At 41.5% G+C, this 17,218-nt stretch overlaps 1 protein-coding gene across 1 annotated transcript in view; it reads right to left on the reverse strand.

The window, feature by feature from the left end:
• Positions 1 to 4,731: 4,731 nt before the first annotated feature.
• exd3 (exonuclease 3'-5' domain containing 3) overlaps positions 4,732 to 17,218 on the reverse strand; it is a 46,472-nt gene continuing 33,985 nt past the window's right edge. The window contains 2 exon segments of the mRNA XM_046067313.1: positions 4,732 to 5,913; positions 6,029 to 6,095. Of these exon segments, the coding sequence (XP_045923269.1) occupies positions 5,543 to 5,913; positions 6,029 to 6,095 (438 nt within the window). The 3' untranslated portion in view covers positions 4,732 to 5,542.

Raw genomic sequence — 17,218 nt, forward strand, 5'->3', positions numbered from 1 at the left:
GGTTTAAACCACAAAGGCTCATCGTGGTACACTTTTAAAGTCTGAAACACATTTGAGGCAAATTTGTGATTTTGGGCTATCAAACTGATTTGACTTTCCACAGTTACTGAATGTAACAGGAGTGTTAATATACCAATCACACTGAGCTGTGGTTTAACTGTTGGCTTGAATTGTATTTAAAGGTGTCTCAGTACATAATGAAATTTAGTATTTCTGTTGGCCACTCTATCTTAGATGTTTGTCATAAGTTTAGGACCTGCTCAAGTGAGAATAAAGGATGAACAATAGGTCAAACCGCCTGTGTGGGAAACTGTGATTCATCTGTTTTGGACACTTTCAGGTGCATCGGCAGGTGACTGTTTGTGTTTTCTGTTTGTTCCGCTGCAGCTATTGGCCCACAGCTGCAAATGTTTCTAAACAAAGACTCTGACTCATTCATAGAAATGTGGTGAATAACCTTTTTAGGAAGGCTACAGTAAAAGATGTGTGTTCCTCTCAACAGTCAGCATTGGCCTGCATGGGCATTCAAAACTCTCACAGCAGGGAAGTGTATAAAGGTTATGGGCGTTATAGTTTCTTTTTTCAGATTTTATATTCTTAGGATCATAGGATTTTATTATGTTTGTTATGTACACGTTTTATGTCTTAGGATTACTGAATGCTGCAGAACATCTTCCGGAAAATAGGGAACATCTGTCGGCTATCAGAGCTTTGGCTGCAGCGCGTCTGGACACTTGTGGAAAACATTTGCACAGACTGCAGGAGCCAAAAGTTTATCCGATTGGATGAATTTCTCCCCCAAACTCTGTGGCATTTGCTCTCTTCTCTCGGCCCCCCACTTCGCTCCCGAGTCTTACTTGTTAATGAAGCAGCCAAAAACCAGATACAATCATGAGACTGTTGCTGTACTACTTCACGCAGAAATGAAATTATTTAACAATCTTTTCCCTTTGACAGGCCCAGCTATTAACACAGTTGTGTAAAGGCTAAAACCCAGTTCACAACGCATGCGTTAAAGCGCACGCCAATCACAATCAAACTTTGCAATAATGATATCCAAAACTCTTTCAGTCGCCCTTTAGTGAGGATGGTCAGGTTTTGTGAATGTAGCCTGAGGGGTCGCCTAGAGGTGGCACTGAGTTCTCCACCTAGAACCAACTCCTAAATTGAAACTGGTCACACAAAGATAATACGAGTGTGTTATGGTTTGCAGTTAGATCGCTGTTCTATTGCTGTGTTCTTCTTCGAAGCGCCGGACAAATCGAGGAATATCAGTGCGCTGCACCGAGTTTTGGCGCCGAGACCCGGGGCACCCGGTGCCAGACAAGTCGGGAGGAGCTTCCCGTTCTAGCATGTTGCGCACATGTCGCAGAAGAGCAGGGTCCGGATAGGAAACTCGCACCCTGGGACAACAGAAGGAACATTCTTCTAAAACTGTCATGTCATTTTTTTATACGGCAGTGACGATATAATCATAACGCGTTGGCAATATTATTATTTTACTTTCATACCAGAAAGCATGTTGAACTTGGTATGTGCGTGTGTGTGTGAGAGAGAAAGAGAGAGAGAGAGAGAGAGTGGTGACGTTTTACCGGGAGGGAGGGCCTTCTGAATCCAATTCATTCCGGGCACCACGTGTCCTCAGAGCGTGGGAAAGAGGCGAGCTTTTCTTCCCAGCAAAGAAAGAGCAAGGATCAAATAACACGGGGCTGCAGCAGAAAGCTCGCGCTCTGCGCAGAGGCAGGGGCTGCGACCACCCGGACAAGGACGGGACAAGACACACAGAGAAGGGCTTATTTGGGAGCTAGGGTGTCGACTTCATTCATAGCAATAAAAATACTTCAGGGTCGATAATTGTTACTGTAGTTATTATACTGTACAGACTGCTTTGAAAAAAGGGCACACGGCAAGTTGCCAATATTTTTTTTTGTATTCCAGGATGTAGCCTATGTTGGAGAAGTAGTACGTCATCTTATGTGAAACTATATTATTAGGAGCAACTACAGAAGTAGGCGTATTTGCCGATATAGAGATTTTTTTCATACGATTTAACGTCCAGCAGTGAAGAATTAGGCCAGTCTCCACTCCAGATCTAAACGGCAATCTACATACTGGCAAGATTATCAGCCTCTTTCCACACCTGAAAGTCTAATTTGCGACAATTTTACAAAGAGATAGGGAATCTGTTTCCCTTACCTAAATGTATCAATAAATGAAGAATAAATGAAATGATAGTGAATATTTTCATAATGACTCAAAGTGACAGTGCAGTCAAAGTAAGGTGTTTCTTTGTATTTAATATATACATGTATATAAAACACAAGCTGATTCCTATAATACCCTGGTGTTGGTCTGCTCTTTATAAAGGTTTATAAATTGAAACTAACTTTCTTAATGTTTATAAATCATTTAATGTAATGTTTTATAGATCAGTTATAAGCCCAGGGGTGGCTTTTATCCTCCCTCAGTAGACACTTCCTTTGTCATTTTAGTTCTTTAAACATCATGAATAGCCTGTGGCCCAGGCTTGAGAATCGCTGCCCATGTCTTCAATTTTCTTCCAGTGATTCAAATGCAAACATAAACGAAAATATATATATATATATTTTATCTTATTATGTCATGGCTTGGAAGAATTTGGACAACACTGAGAGAAATATGCTTTTTTGCTTCCTTCCTGAGAGTTAGAAGAGAAGATCACTTTCATATTTGTAACTTTATGCTAAACTACAGCCAGCAGCCGCTTAGCTTAGCACAGAGACTGGAAAAGGGCAAACGGCTACCCTGGCTCTGTCTTACAGTAACAAAATCCGCCAACCAGCATCTTCAAAGTGCACTAATCTAATCTAATCCAATACATTTTATCTAGTTTGTTCAAGATATACAAAAACTGAACCAGACAAGCTGTTGAACCCTCATTCCAATCTTTGTCCTAAGCTCAGCTAACCCCCTGCTGGCTCCAACTTTCATTACCTAGACATGAGAGCTGTGATGGATCTTCTCAACTAACTCTCGGCAAGAAAGAGGATAAGCATATTTCCAAAAATGTCAAACGATTCCTTTACCATTCTGAAAGAGAGCTGCAGAGAACCTGGCCCACAATCCATTCATTAAGAACTTGTTAATATTTACAACTGCAGGCTTGGATTATTTTGAGAACACTCAATTAATGATTTATAAGAAAGTGCACTGCTAGCAGACAACCTGGCAACCCAAAAGTTCTGGCTCATCACTGATCCATAAGTATTAAACATTAACAATGACACGCAAACCTTTATTAACGGTGCCTCATTAGAAAGCGGTACCAACACTATATATATATAGTTTGTGAAATACCAACTATTAAAAACATCTGAAATTCAAACAGGAAATAGCTTAAAGTAAAACATTTAACGTTTAAGGATAACGTTCATCATCACAGGATGCTCCACTTGAGAACTTATACGTCATGTCTGAGACAGTAATCCACATGATCTCATTTGTTCAAGACAGTTTCTTGAATGGGTGGTAGCTTAGAGGTTAGATTTACCTAGGACATAAGAAGAGCAGGTTCATCCAGCACTCATAACAATAAACAGTCAACTATACATTCACACCAGCAGACAGCAACATTTGTAACAGTATTCTTCAGAAGTGACAGGACTTACAATGTCCTTACAGATAACTGGATTATTGAAGGTGTAACAGTGTACACTGCAACAAAAGCCCTACATTTTGTTATGCCCTTAATGTTATGTAATTTGTATGGTGTTACATTACTTACATGTAGTGGTCCTGACCTGCTATTCAAACATGTAATGTTGAAAAATGTCCACTTCTTCCGAATTATTTCTTTTAAACATCTAGAAAAACAAATGAAAAGGAAGCTGATAGAGAGAGGACTGATTTAGGACATAATTCCAATGTCATTTTTACTTCTACCATTTGTAGTAATAAAAGACAGCAACTCAGCTCCTTGCAAATGGACAGCTTGTAGAGGGAGTTATGGAAGAATTTCAGCTTACACATAGTACAGATATAAACACTAACACTTTACATCTCTAACCTCACTGTGGTTGTTCATGATATCAGAATAATGAGGTTATAGTCTGCATGTTCTGGAGAATTGTTTTCACTAAAAAACAAAAAGCAGCACAGAGTTTGGTCTCTGACTTCCTCCTGCAGCTGGTGTGATTCAAACACCGTCAGTGAAAAGACATTTACCTCAGCGATTCACAGTATGACCTGTCTTTGTGGCTTTTTTGATGCAAGAGATCAGTTAAATAAAGTGCACATCTGGCTATGGTTATGGTCTCTTTGATTTTATGAGCGTAAAACTCCGCACTTCCAATGTAGTCCCAACAAAATGCAGGCCATGAACTTCTCCAGAAAACACCAGAAAACCTTTAATTGTAGAATTTTCCTCATTAGATGTCTTAAAACCCTTTTGGGCAATCTCCTTTTCTGCGACCACACAAATCCAAAGTGGGATTTGTGAACAGACGAGAGGAAAAGAGGGTATGAGAAAATATGAAGGGATTATGAGTTGGGTTACTCGGTGACCCGTCTGCTCTTTAGCCTCGGGCCAGGAAACCCCCACACTGTCAGTGTTACACCTGACAGACATCAGCGAAGCTTAGATGATCTCATCAATCTGTCCACGCTTAGTCCTTAGTCCATCTGTTCTGTGAATTCTGAAACAAAAATACAAATGCCGGCAGACTGACAGAAACGAGTATGACTTCTCGCAGATTTAATAAATGAAAATCAGTTTATTAAGACATATTCAGCTTCCAGCCAAATAATTAAATGTTATACAAATGTAGTCAGAGAATGAACATTTACAGTACCAGAGACTGCTAAAAAGGCCAAGGAACTGAGTCCTGTCATCATTTAACAGCAGTTTTTCAATCAAAACAAAAGAAAAAAAGGAAGTGTTTAACGGAACAAACTTTTGATGATATAATTCCCTGCTGAGTCAAAGTATTCTTGACAAATAACTGAATTAAAATTCAAATGATCTCAATACGCTCAAGAGCATAAATCACCATGAATGTACCATGGTATAACTCAACCAATACAATGAACAACACAAATTACCAAGTCAAACCACTGTCTTTGGTTCACAGAGTTTTAAAGTCTTAAAAAAGGTTTAAAACCGCTGAAACTAAATACTATACATCTAAAAAGAACTATGGGCTGATAATAAAGCCTTCATCCACAGTCATTAAATTATTTTTCTCTTTTTGGTATGTCTGAGAACAGTCCTTTCATAAAAAAAAAAATCATAGAGGACTAGTGTGACTATTACTATATAACACATTTTTTTCAAAATAATTTCTTTCAAGAGATATGAATTTAAAGTAGGTGTTCTCACTTGTAACGTCACAAATCTTTGTGCCTCTTTTGTTAAGTTATCCAGCCAATCAGAAAAGGGAAAAATAAAATATATTATATATGAAGCAATTCAATTTTATTTAAATTTCATGACAGCTGGGTGCTAAATATGTAAAAAGAGTATTCTGGATGCTTTTTGAGGCTCAGGTAAACCCTAGCAGCTCCGTCAGTTCTGCTGTGCTGAAGTAACGGCCGTTGCAACTGATTCAGTGTCCGCCTCTGTTATGTGTAAGACCTCCTGAAACATGGACAGGACACGGCCAAAGTGAGAGCCTTCCCAGAACACCTTGCCACATCTGGTGCAGACATAGAAGAGCGGTATCCTCGGTAGGAGGCCGGGGGGCACGGTGTGGAGCTGTATTGGCGCCCCCCCAGGAAAGGTCAGGGTGTCGGGGTCCAGCCCTGAAAGGGGGGCCCAGTGACACTGAAGGGCATACCTGGGGAGTTCAGGGGTCAGACTGGGGGTCAGAATGTCACCAAGCTTCTCCTCTTCCTGTTGTTGTGTGTGGTCAGTGTTGTCCTTGTCCTGCAGAAATCCTACAAACAAAACACCAGAAATTTAAACGACAAAACTACACTAAACAGGAGCGAAGACATGAGAAGTAACTCCACTAAGTCCTCTAATTCCATGATACTTTGTGTTTTGACTGACCTTTCTGTTTAAGCATCCTGACCATGTCCTCTCTGGGCACCGCCACGTACTGATCGCTGTTACACGCCTGGACAAACAGATGAAAACAGTCATTATCAGCAGCGTGAAAATGTACGTTTGTTCACTCATCAAAAATGTCGCTGTTTGACCAGCTAACACTCTGCTCGAAACATACCGACCCCCTAAATCCAACTGGAGTAGATAGTGACTTTTACCCCTATCAGTCATATAGCAGCAATGTGTGTGAAACTATAAGTTTACTTTAGTAACGTTGTGGTAACTGTAGGGACCAGAGTTTGCCTGTTCAAGTTGAAAAGTGTCAGATCTGTGTTAAAACCAGGTATAGACCAGAGTCGCACAGCCTGAAAGCTTGTGCTGACCCATTCACACCAATGACAAACAGACATTTTCCCCTAGCGGCTGCTTTGGTGTGAAAAGGGGCCAAGTGTTACAGAAAGACCCGATCAGTGTGGGAGTGTGTGTGTGTGTGTGTGTGTGTGTGTGTGTGTGTGTGTGTGTGTGTGTGTGTGTGTGTGTGTGTGTGTGTGTGTGTGTGTGTGTGTGTGGAGACAGCGTTGACGCCTCAGTAACATTCACATGTCCGTGCCGTCCTGTCCTCCTCTGTGGTAAAGGTCTCCCTGGTGGGGCATTAGTGACCTCTTGTTTGCCGGCCCCTGACATGCACACACACACACTTGTCTTTAAGCCATCCTGACAGCATGTCGGTGCTAAAAGCCTTGTCAACACACCTGAGCCCCACCCAGCAAACAGCATTCCACTTATGAGGTGGGCTATAAATCAAACCACACTCACAGACTTCACAAAGAAAGATCCTTGACTAGCTCACTTTAAGGGCAGTTTTTCTGTCTTTAAGTTTAATGAAGTCTGCGCATCAGAAAAGGTATGTCCTGTCCTCTGTGTGCACATGCAGAGCCGTGTTTGCCTGTGCGGTAACTGAGGTCAGGGCAGGAGAAAGCGGCTAGACAGTGGAGGTGTGGGAATAGCAGAGGTGTCGTCTCCTGTCTTGTCTGTGGGAATGAAGCTCATCTCTCCCTTGGTACATTCTGTATTCTCCTCTTTGTATTCTGCCTTACACACACACACACACACACACACACACACACACACTACACTTCAGTGCACATAAACCGCATGCATACAAGTGCTCACAGCGCATACACATGGCTCACACATACAAGTGTGGCGGCAGCCAGGAAAACAGACCCAGCTATTTGCTCAGCTCAAAGTTTCCCAGAGTTAAGCAAGCCAGAACCTGCTCTGAACTCTCAAGGCTAAGCCACGGACAGGCAGGCACACACGCAACCTGGATGGAAATAATTCTCGCTATAATTAATCACAACACAGTGAGTTACAAATGCAGAGAACCTGCAGATCTGTTAGACAAATGCATTAAGCAAAGCAGTGATGAAGAAAATGAAATTACACACGTTTAGAAATAACATTACAACAAATAATGCAGTGATACTAACACGCATCATATATGAACAGACATCCAGGCAAACACATTTGTGAACAGTCAGTGCTTTAAGTGCATTGAAATGGATGTGAGAAAATTAACTTGGTCAGTGGTGAGGTCTTGCCGTGCCTTATATTTGAATGAACACAGATGGTGCCTCTGTGCCTTCATCTACGAATAATTTCAGTTACGTTTTTTGTTTTTGGCTTGCTGCAGTAAGACTTGATTTTTCCACAGCACCAATTAAGTAGAGGAGCTTTCAGGCACGCAGTTGTCACAGAGAGCCCAAGAAGCACAAAGCTATGAAGGTGCCGCCTCTGCAGCTCCTGCACGGCTAGTGACACAGAAAGACTTTTATACAGCCTGTCCAAATAAAACAAATGAACACAAATTGTGGTTCTGCTGGTAAGCCCGGCAGCGTAGGTAGTAATAGAAACGAATCGACATCTGTGTAAAGACGGGACGACTCTTTTGCCTCCAGAACGCCGGCATTCAATCCAATATCACACACTGGGACAGCATTATGCCATCATTGTTTGGTTTGGTGTAAAAAGTATTGCGGGCTCTCTGTTTAAAAAGGGCTGCAGACCGACAGTATTGTCAAACCAAATCATATTTGGCATGTTTGCACATGCAAAGTAACATGTTTGTGATCGTCAAGGCATGTGGCTTCAGTCACGACAGTCTGTGCAGGTGGCTCAGCTGCACTTTTTTTTAAGTTTTGATGATGCCTGCAACCGGTCCACACTGCCATGTTATTGATTGTATTTTAAACATGTTTTTCTGGGTGCATGTCTTCTTAACCGCAACTCACAGGCCTCTCCACATGGCACTGCTGAATGTACTGACCAAGGTGCAGGGGGGATACAAGTTTCCGCACAGTTTGACAGCATTTGCAAGCATGTCAAATTACATTTCAATACTGGCTTTAAGCCAGCGTTCTCACCCAACTTCTTCATACAAGTTAAGGCCAGTGAGGGCCTTGACATTTAAAAGGTTACACCAAAAATTAAACCAGCAAACCAAAACATTTCTCTTATTTTTATTCAACTCTACAAAGTTTCAGGCAGTTGCTACATTGCTGTTTTACTCTGTCTTTTGTTCTTTCTGTGTTTTTCAGGGAACCTCCTGCATTCTCACACTCCGTGTGGCCGTGCCAGAGAAAGAATGCTCCTTGCCGTGACAACAAAGGCTATCTAAAGTGTGATACTGTGGTTCAAAGAATGGGAGGTGGTGGAAAAAAAAGAGGAGAGAAAGGAGGATAGTGGAGAGGAGGTAGGAAAGAGAGGGAGGCAGGGAGGGGGGTGGGAGATTTTTCCCTAACATTCTCAAACACACACACACACACTGCACTGGCTCTGTAGGCAGCTCCCATGGGAAAATCCTAGAGCAATCTCAAAAGGCGGTGCTTTTAGGGCCGATGTAGGTCACATGGTCAGAGCAGCCAATTGGCCACTAGTGATTTGATTCAAATTGTGGTAAGTCAGGTAAGAAGCAGCGTGGGAACTGGAGACGAAGAGCAAGAGGGGAGCAAAAAATGCACCATCGTTTCCATTTGAAAATGTTTTTTTTCCTTCTCAACGCGAGTTTCAAGTCCAAGTTAAGGTTAAAAATACTTAAGTCCACTGTCCAAGGCTGCTGTGGTCTAAAACATACACACAGTATAGAAGAAAATGCCTTTTATTTCCCAGAAACTAAACTATCCAAGCAAAGTCAAATAAAACAAACACCAGAGATTCACTGTTTGGTCCCATTATCCCATGTCTGGCACGTTCTGTCTGATCTTTGGTTTCCTGTCATTCTGTTGGGCAGATATAAAATGTTGCTGCCAGTGTGAAATGATGTAGGTCTATTGTAAATGGGATGACACGCTGAACTGGAAAAAGCAGCCTCATACTACTGTAAAAAATGATGATTAAGGACAAGCTAACTAACCGCAAACTTTTCCTCTGATTTCCCACACAGTCCCAAGGTCATGGTAGGTGCTTTGGATACCTTCCACCAGCTGTGGACAATGTCATATGAGACTGATATATAAAGTGGCCTATTTTAATTTCCTTTGGCTGGACAAAAGGCAGAAGAAAGGAGTGGAAACATTTTACTTCTCCCACTGAAAAAGCTGACATCATTTCTGAGTTAATCATTAAATTAAGTTATCTTTGAGTGGAAAATAAAGCCAGAATCAGTCATGCAGTCTGCAATGAAGTACCAATGACCAAAGAGGTGAGAGTGAGTCATGACATTCACTTTAACGATCAGGAAGACATAAATACCGATTTCAAATTAAAGAGGCAATCTTATGGTTCTCTTGCTGCAACATCCTACTATGGGATGGGAAGTCTAGCATTTTATACCCCCTATTCCCTTCTCTCTACCAATGTTTTCTTACTTACAAATAAGCTTTTTATTCCTCACATTTGCTACAAGACACCATCAAGATTTTGAAAGGCAGCCAAATTAATGTGAAGTCTTGTACTGCATGTGCAATGTGCTGCAGTTTATTAGCAGATTTATTAAGTAGTTAAATAGATCCTTTCTTCCTGTACATACTGTATTTAAGCACCTAGAGTAGGGGTCACTTTCCTGCTGCATCAGGAACACTAAGGGAAATACTGTGGTGACCTACTAAATGTACTTTCCCACAGTATCCTGAGGGTATCTGGCCAGTGTCTCAGCCCAACAGTCTGAGGTAATTACCAGCTCTGTTAACTAACCACTACCACCTGACAGCAACCTGAACTTGGACCACGGCAGAGCCTGTCTGGGCTTGACATCTCACACACACACACACGTTTGTCTGACTCACTCCACTCACACACGTACAAACATACACAAATGCACTTGCACATACTTCACAAGCATGCAACAGATGTAAAAAGCTCACATGCAAACAACACGCACACCCTTCCCTGACTCACGTTTGCAACCGCTCATTTCACCTGCATGAAATACTATCATTTCTTTTCTCATTTTCCCAGGGATGCAAATCATCCGAGCTGTGCTACATAAGACTATGACTGTGACAGCCTGCTGTTCATTTTATCTTAGAAATTGGTTCTTTATTAAGTTGCTTTATATTTTCAATACAGCTAAATTTCTCCGTGTGCTCTACTAAGTCAGTGGGTTGAAGGGGTGTGATCCCATCCACCAACATTTCTTATTGGCAGTAACGTCCAAGAATACATTTGAACAAGCAGGATTAGAGTTTAAATCTATTTCTTTCACTTTATATTTCACTTTATTTATATTTTTGCCCAGTAGAAATCTCTTCTCTCATTTAAATCTTTCATCCTAAATATATGAAATGCAGCTTCTACATGTTAAACTTTAAAGTCAATGAAGTCTTTTAGTAATTCGAGACACTTACCAATAACTTTGATATGTTTTTGAATACCCTTTATTTTATATTACTCATTTTTATAATTTCATTTCCTGCATTTAATGTTTTTATTTGGAAAGGTATATGTGGTTGACTTAGACAACTCCAACTGTAATTTTGTATTCTAGTTTCTACATTACATTATGATAGGTAACCTTACATGAATGTGATAAATTTTATACTGAGTTAATTTCAATATTTACCATGAGTGTTTCATTTGTTTAACAGGGATGTGTTATATCAAGAGATGTAATAGGTAATCAGCAGTGACACAAGATGAGGCAAATCCATGACTTCATGCCTCTGCCCTTCAGAATATGTTGAGAAACTTTTCTAATTTCGTGCGTTGCTTGTTTGGTCCCGCTCCCTCATTCTGTTAAACTCTTGCTCAATCTCTTTTTTTGTTTCTTTCTCTTGTCAACTTTGTTTTCCACTTTCAACCATTTTCTCAGCCTCCACATTTCTGCCTTTTCTTCCTTCCCTCCTTTGCTCCCTCAGTCCCTCTTTATTGGAGCCCACTAAAAGGGGTAATGCAGAAGATAATAGTCTGGAGACTAGCAGATAACAGTCTAGCCGTCACACAAATAGCACCAGCTCTTTCCCTTGGCTTGGCACAGTCAGTTCATACTGTTTTTTACCCACTCAACGTACAACCTCAACCTCCATCTCTCCCTCTCTCCAAGTGAACCTATGTTTTCTCTCTCTGTCTTCCTTGAACCTCCATCTACTCCCCTTCCAATGTTTCCTTCAGTCCCCTCTCTCCTTCTCTCTAGTTGTATCTCACCTCTAACCTCTTTCTTTCTCCCCTTCGCTAAGTACTCTTTTTTTTCTCTCTCTCTTCAGACGCCAAAGAGCTGTGGCCGGTCTAAGCCAAACAGCTGAGGAAAAGAACATACTCAAAAGGTCCACTGACAATGCTGCTCACTGGGCAATGGGTTTTGAAGAGGGATAAAAACAGCTAATCTCAAATACATAAAAAGATGGATTACACCACCAACCAGCCTCTATTGATATGTTGCTTTTTTGTATTATGGGTTAAAATGAAAACAACCAGACTAAAACACTGTGAGTTGGAGGGGAAATGTGATAGGTGGCACTTGACATTCAACACTCACCCTAATGTAGGACTTCATTCCCACATCAGTGTTGAGTTGGGTCACCACCATAGACTGCACAAAAGAAGTGGACGTAGCCACCGTGACATCACCCATTGGTTTGTGGACTAACGTTTTTAAGCCTCAAGTTTAGCAATTTGGTTTCCTCCATCTTAGTTTTTTGGAACCAGACAGTGGACGTGACTGTATTTTCGAGAGGGTGGTGCTAGCAAGTTTGGTTAGCAAGGGGAATCTCTAATTCACGTTAACTGCGATATTAACCGGGATGCTACTAGTGGGGCTAGTGAAAAACAGGCTTAAAACAAAAATTACTTACTGGAAAAATGAACAGCCTAATAAGATTTTTTTTTAACAGCGCTGGTCTAATTTATACAGTGCAGTGGATACAAGTCAGTTAAATGGGACCATAATTTATTTTTTTTCTTTGGCTTTTAGGAAAGTAAAACTGAATATGTTTGGCTGTTGAACTGTTGGTTGTACAAACACGCCACATTTGTTTATTAAATAACTTTCTGACAGTTTCTAGATGAAATGATTAATCAATTAATTGAGAAAATAAATACCAGATATACTGATTATGAAATCACTTGGAACTTACTAAGGATCCTGGATCTTTTTACGGATCCGAGATGTTTAGATTTTCTTAATAATGAATTGAATTGGAGAGCCAAAGTGAAACTGAAACTTCTGTGAGAAAAACACACTGGCATTTGTAGTAACACAAATTACTTAAAATTCAGCCTTATAAAAAAACTTTGCTCAATAGTATGTAGTGCAATTCATTGTACTTGTCTAGTACACACTAAAAATGTCTACCCATTTTCTGACAGCAGAGTTTAATGCTCAAAAAAGATCTTGGAAAGATGACATTAGAAGAAAGTGTTGGTAGAAATCACAGCTAAGGGACAAACAGTTTATGATCATGTATTATGTGTGTTGTCGCGCTGAAAATCTTTCATGGAGGCTGCTGTTTTTTGAATGCTAACAAATTAATCATTGTTTACCTTTATTAAAATCACTAAGGATTTAAATCCTAACCGCAAATGCTGCAGATCGTAGTCAGAGATAGTCACAGCGAGCCTGGATGTGATGTCAGGACTTTGGCTGTTGCAACTTCAAGAAGTAGCTCCACTTGAGAGAAATCATAAATAATCCTTGCTTGTAGATCACAATCACAACCTAGTGAACAAGGTTTAACTGGGAAAAACTCCTCTTCATAAGGTTAGGGAAAACTCTTTCGAAAAACTGAGGATTGTTGAGGAGACAAATGGTGGAGTAGTAAAGACAACTGGTTCTCTCAAATACAGAGCATCCATGCAACCATCAGTTAACATTTGTCTTTTTGAGGCTGACCTGTTGCTCCAAAATGTTCCCCGCCCCCCAACACTAAAACTGTCTATATATGCAAAAATATTCCCATGCCTCCACTGCACCCATTCAACCCAATATTGTTACGACATCCGCAGCTTTCATCGACATGCGCCAACAGTTCTTAAACTGTCATTACACCCACACATTTCAAACTGAAATTCCACCCACCCAACCTGAATCAATCAACCTGAACTACATCTGCACATACACAGACAGCCCTGTCATGGGAGAGTCACAGGCAGATTCATTTGCTCAACGTTTATCGCTGCTGGCGCACATTTCACCCTCGAGCCTTCCCATTTTTTTCCCCCCATCTGCTCCTGATGTAGAGGCACGCAGGGAATGTTATTGTAATGGAGAGTGTTTCATCCAGGACTGTAAATATTGACAGTGGTGGCTGCTGCTGCTGGTCTGGCCTGTTCTCTCCTGTGGAGCTGTGAGGGAGCAAAGAGGAAACGACTCTCCCGCATGGCTTTTTTACAGACTAGGTGTCAGCGTCTGGGTGGGGTATCAGCAAATTTTTTTACATACTGGCCTTTGTGTCCGCTGGTTTGACAGTCAAATGCTTGTGTAACCACATGTGGGAGTTCCTTAGCAACAAACACGTGGCGGGGGAACAACTACTAGATTATCTTTTGTGTTGGAGATTTGGGTTGGGCGATTGGATGACTATATCGATTGGGTTTTTTTTGGGCAATTTTTGCGATTTTATTTTGCTAATTGAACAGTCTACCTCCAAGGAACGAATGAGAGCCACTGCTCAGCGACAGACTCGTTCAGTGAGCTAACCCAGAGGCACAAAGAGGCCGGCAGAGAGAGGCAGCAGGGAAAAAACAGCCAGAATATTTACTCTGTCAATTAAGGTTTTATTTTGAACAAACCACAGTTGGTGATTGTTGGCATTGTCGAGTTTGAATGAAGTGTGCTTTACGATGACTAAACACGACAATTAAGGTAATTAATTCCATGAAAGAGTGATTCAAAGGTTGTACGGTTCGATTTTTCTGTTTAATAAGGAAAATGGGCATAAGCATATTTCCCTTTTTTGACAGCTTGTGAGTTTATTTATTAGACTGAAAAAGCTAAGAGAGCTTGCACATATCACACATATCTCCCAGCTGAAACTACAAATTTATCTGCCATCGGTGGTTGTTGGGCTGTGGTCGACTGGAACATTTTAAAACATCGCCCAACCCTAGTGGAAACTCGCGTATTACTTTAAACACAGTTGTGATTTGATTTATCAGTCAATGTCCCAGCACAGAACCTTTTCTTTGTACTACGCTATCCAGAGCTACTTATGAGTGCTTTTAGAGTCTTGGTTTTTTCTTTCAACTTGACTTGCATTGTTCTGGAGAACTGTATGAACACCTGAACACCTGTATTTCAGAACGACTCTTTCGCTTTCTGATATCTTATGGAGCCAGAGAGTGACTTTAGATTTTGGCATTGAAAAGAAAATATGAATTGAAAAAGGAAAGACTGGCATAAAACACTTCCAAGTTTGAAAAAGTTGTTTATTGGAAGATAAAAAAATTATTTGTCTGTGGAACTTTATTTGGTGTCAATCATGGTCTAAAACTCTATCTTGGCGATTAAGTTAAATGAGGTCAGCTGCCATTGGCGGGTTGCTGAATATGCCCACTTCACTACTAACTCTCATCACTACAACACATACTTTGACTTTTTGTATTGGATCGACTCTGCACACTGGTGGCGGCCTGTAATGTACAACCGTCAATAATTGGATCGCAGGTCATAGATGGACAATCTTTGTCCACTGTTGCTACGGTTATCTAGTTAGCTCAGTGTGGCAAGTAGCGTTTCACACAACTCCGCTGTGGAGAAGGCAGAAGGGTGCCATAGTAACACTGCATGAACAGGAACTTTTTATTTGTCTACTGTGAAAATGAACATATGGCCTTTCACAGGCTCATGTGATGACAAGTGAAACAGCTCCATTGTCTTACTGAAGGCCATGATAAGCTGTTGAGAGCTCCGGGTGCTTGTAAGAGACCTTTTACTTTAGATCATTTAGTTTTCATAAATGGACTGAACTTCCATGACCACCTTTTAAAAGTTAATTATCACGGTGATTATTCCCTGAAAGAATGTCCATTTGTTAAAAATTGCAACTACACCTTTCTCCAGTTTATCATGGAGTTTTAAATAAGCATGAAAATCAGAACGGATTCCTTCAGCTGAGCACAAGAACTGAGGTGGTCAGTAAGAACGTGTAATAAGAGTTCAGCTTGTTAGCAGTATTTACAGTACCATTTAATAGCAGGCCGCCAACATGTCTGTCTGTGGCTCAAGGTGCTAATTCGTATCTAAGGCTTTGCAGGAATTACTTCGATGGCTGCCAAAAATTGTTGTATGACAAAACTTATGCTGTAGAAGCACATAACATGAGTTGTAAACACATAACATAATGAATCGTCGTCCTACTTTCTGGTTGTCAGACTCAGCCGTCTGGGCACACCCAGAAAGCTGGTGTTTACCGCAGACAAAAGGACAGTAAGCAGTGTTAAGATATCATTTTATAGGGATCACAAATTACAAACTGCTCCACTAGACAATGGAGAGATGCTGAGCAAGATAGTAACATCATTACTGCATCAAACCACCACTGGGCTTGTGGACCTACACTCACACACACACAAATCTCTCTCTCTCTCAGACTGATAGTCATCATATATATTATCAGGACACACACACACACACACACACACACACACGACAGACTATGGGAGGGTGAGATAAAGGCAAATAACAGAGGGAAAGGGCTCAGGGTTAAGTGGCAATAATGATGCAGAATAAGACATCAGGGTGTGTGTGTTCAAACTGACTTCAAAGTGTCTCTGGTAGCCTTGTTCATGTCAACAGGAGACACGGGAGAGGACCACACCATCAGGAACGCAAAGAGGTAGAGGGGGAGGTAAAAAGAAAAAGAGGGGGTGCAAAAGGGGGGTAAAAAGGAAGCAGTACACGATGGTGAACAAAGGCTGAAGGGAAAGAGAGGACTGAGGCTGGAGGAGGGTAAGGGGGGGGTTAAGGAGAAGTGGGTTGGAGGTGAGAGGTTGGGGTATTAGGGCAGAGGAAGGGAGGGGGCTCGCGGTGAAGGGGTTCACCTCTAGTGTGAATGCGATGAGGTAAAACCAAAAGAAAAGAAGATGGAGAGAGTTCCTATGTCATACACCCTCTTTAATTCCACCCTTCCTTCCCTCAGTCCCCTCTGCCCCCTTCCCTCCGCCCCCCCTCTACCGTGGCTCCCTCTCTGTGACCGGCCCCAGCAAATTCCCTAGGGCCAGGGGCAGTCCCCTTTCAGTCTCCAGTGACACAGTAATTAGAAGTGTGGGAACTGAATCCGTCCCTCTTTCTGTCCCGCACTCCCTCCTTTCGCTAACCCCCCTCCCCCCAAACCAGCTCCCAGTTCCTACCCTTCCCCTCCACTTCCTTTGCCTCTCGTTTTGTACCCCACCTCAGCTCTCAGTCTCAGGGAGTAGCATTTACCCTCAGAGGTCTCACATGAGAGTTAGAAAGATCTATGATGACATTCAAAACTGATATTGACCTTTATATTAAAAACAAAGTATCTGCACGCCTGCATCATCCCGGGCCAATATGACGGACACCTTCAAATACAGACAATTGACGTTTTCAGTTGACAGAAAATTGAAGATATGAATCATCACGTACTAGTAGACTCAATTAAAAATCATACAGCTTATGAAAGCCCATATTGGCTTAATCCTCATGGGCCACCTGTGATGGGCATGGGAGCTACACATCACGCACACTCACACACATACACACACTCAACCCCATACCCTTCCTTTAACCCCCCC

This window comes from Micropterus dolomieu, linkage group LG13 (assembly GCF_021292245.1).
Source record: "Micropterus dolomieu isolate WLL.071019.BEF.003 ecotype Adirondacks linkage group LG13, ASM2129224v1, whole genome shotgun sequence".
NCBI lineage: Eukaryota > Metazoa > Chordata > Actinopteri > Centrarchiformes > Centrarchidae > Micropterus > Micropterus dolomieu.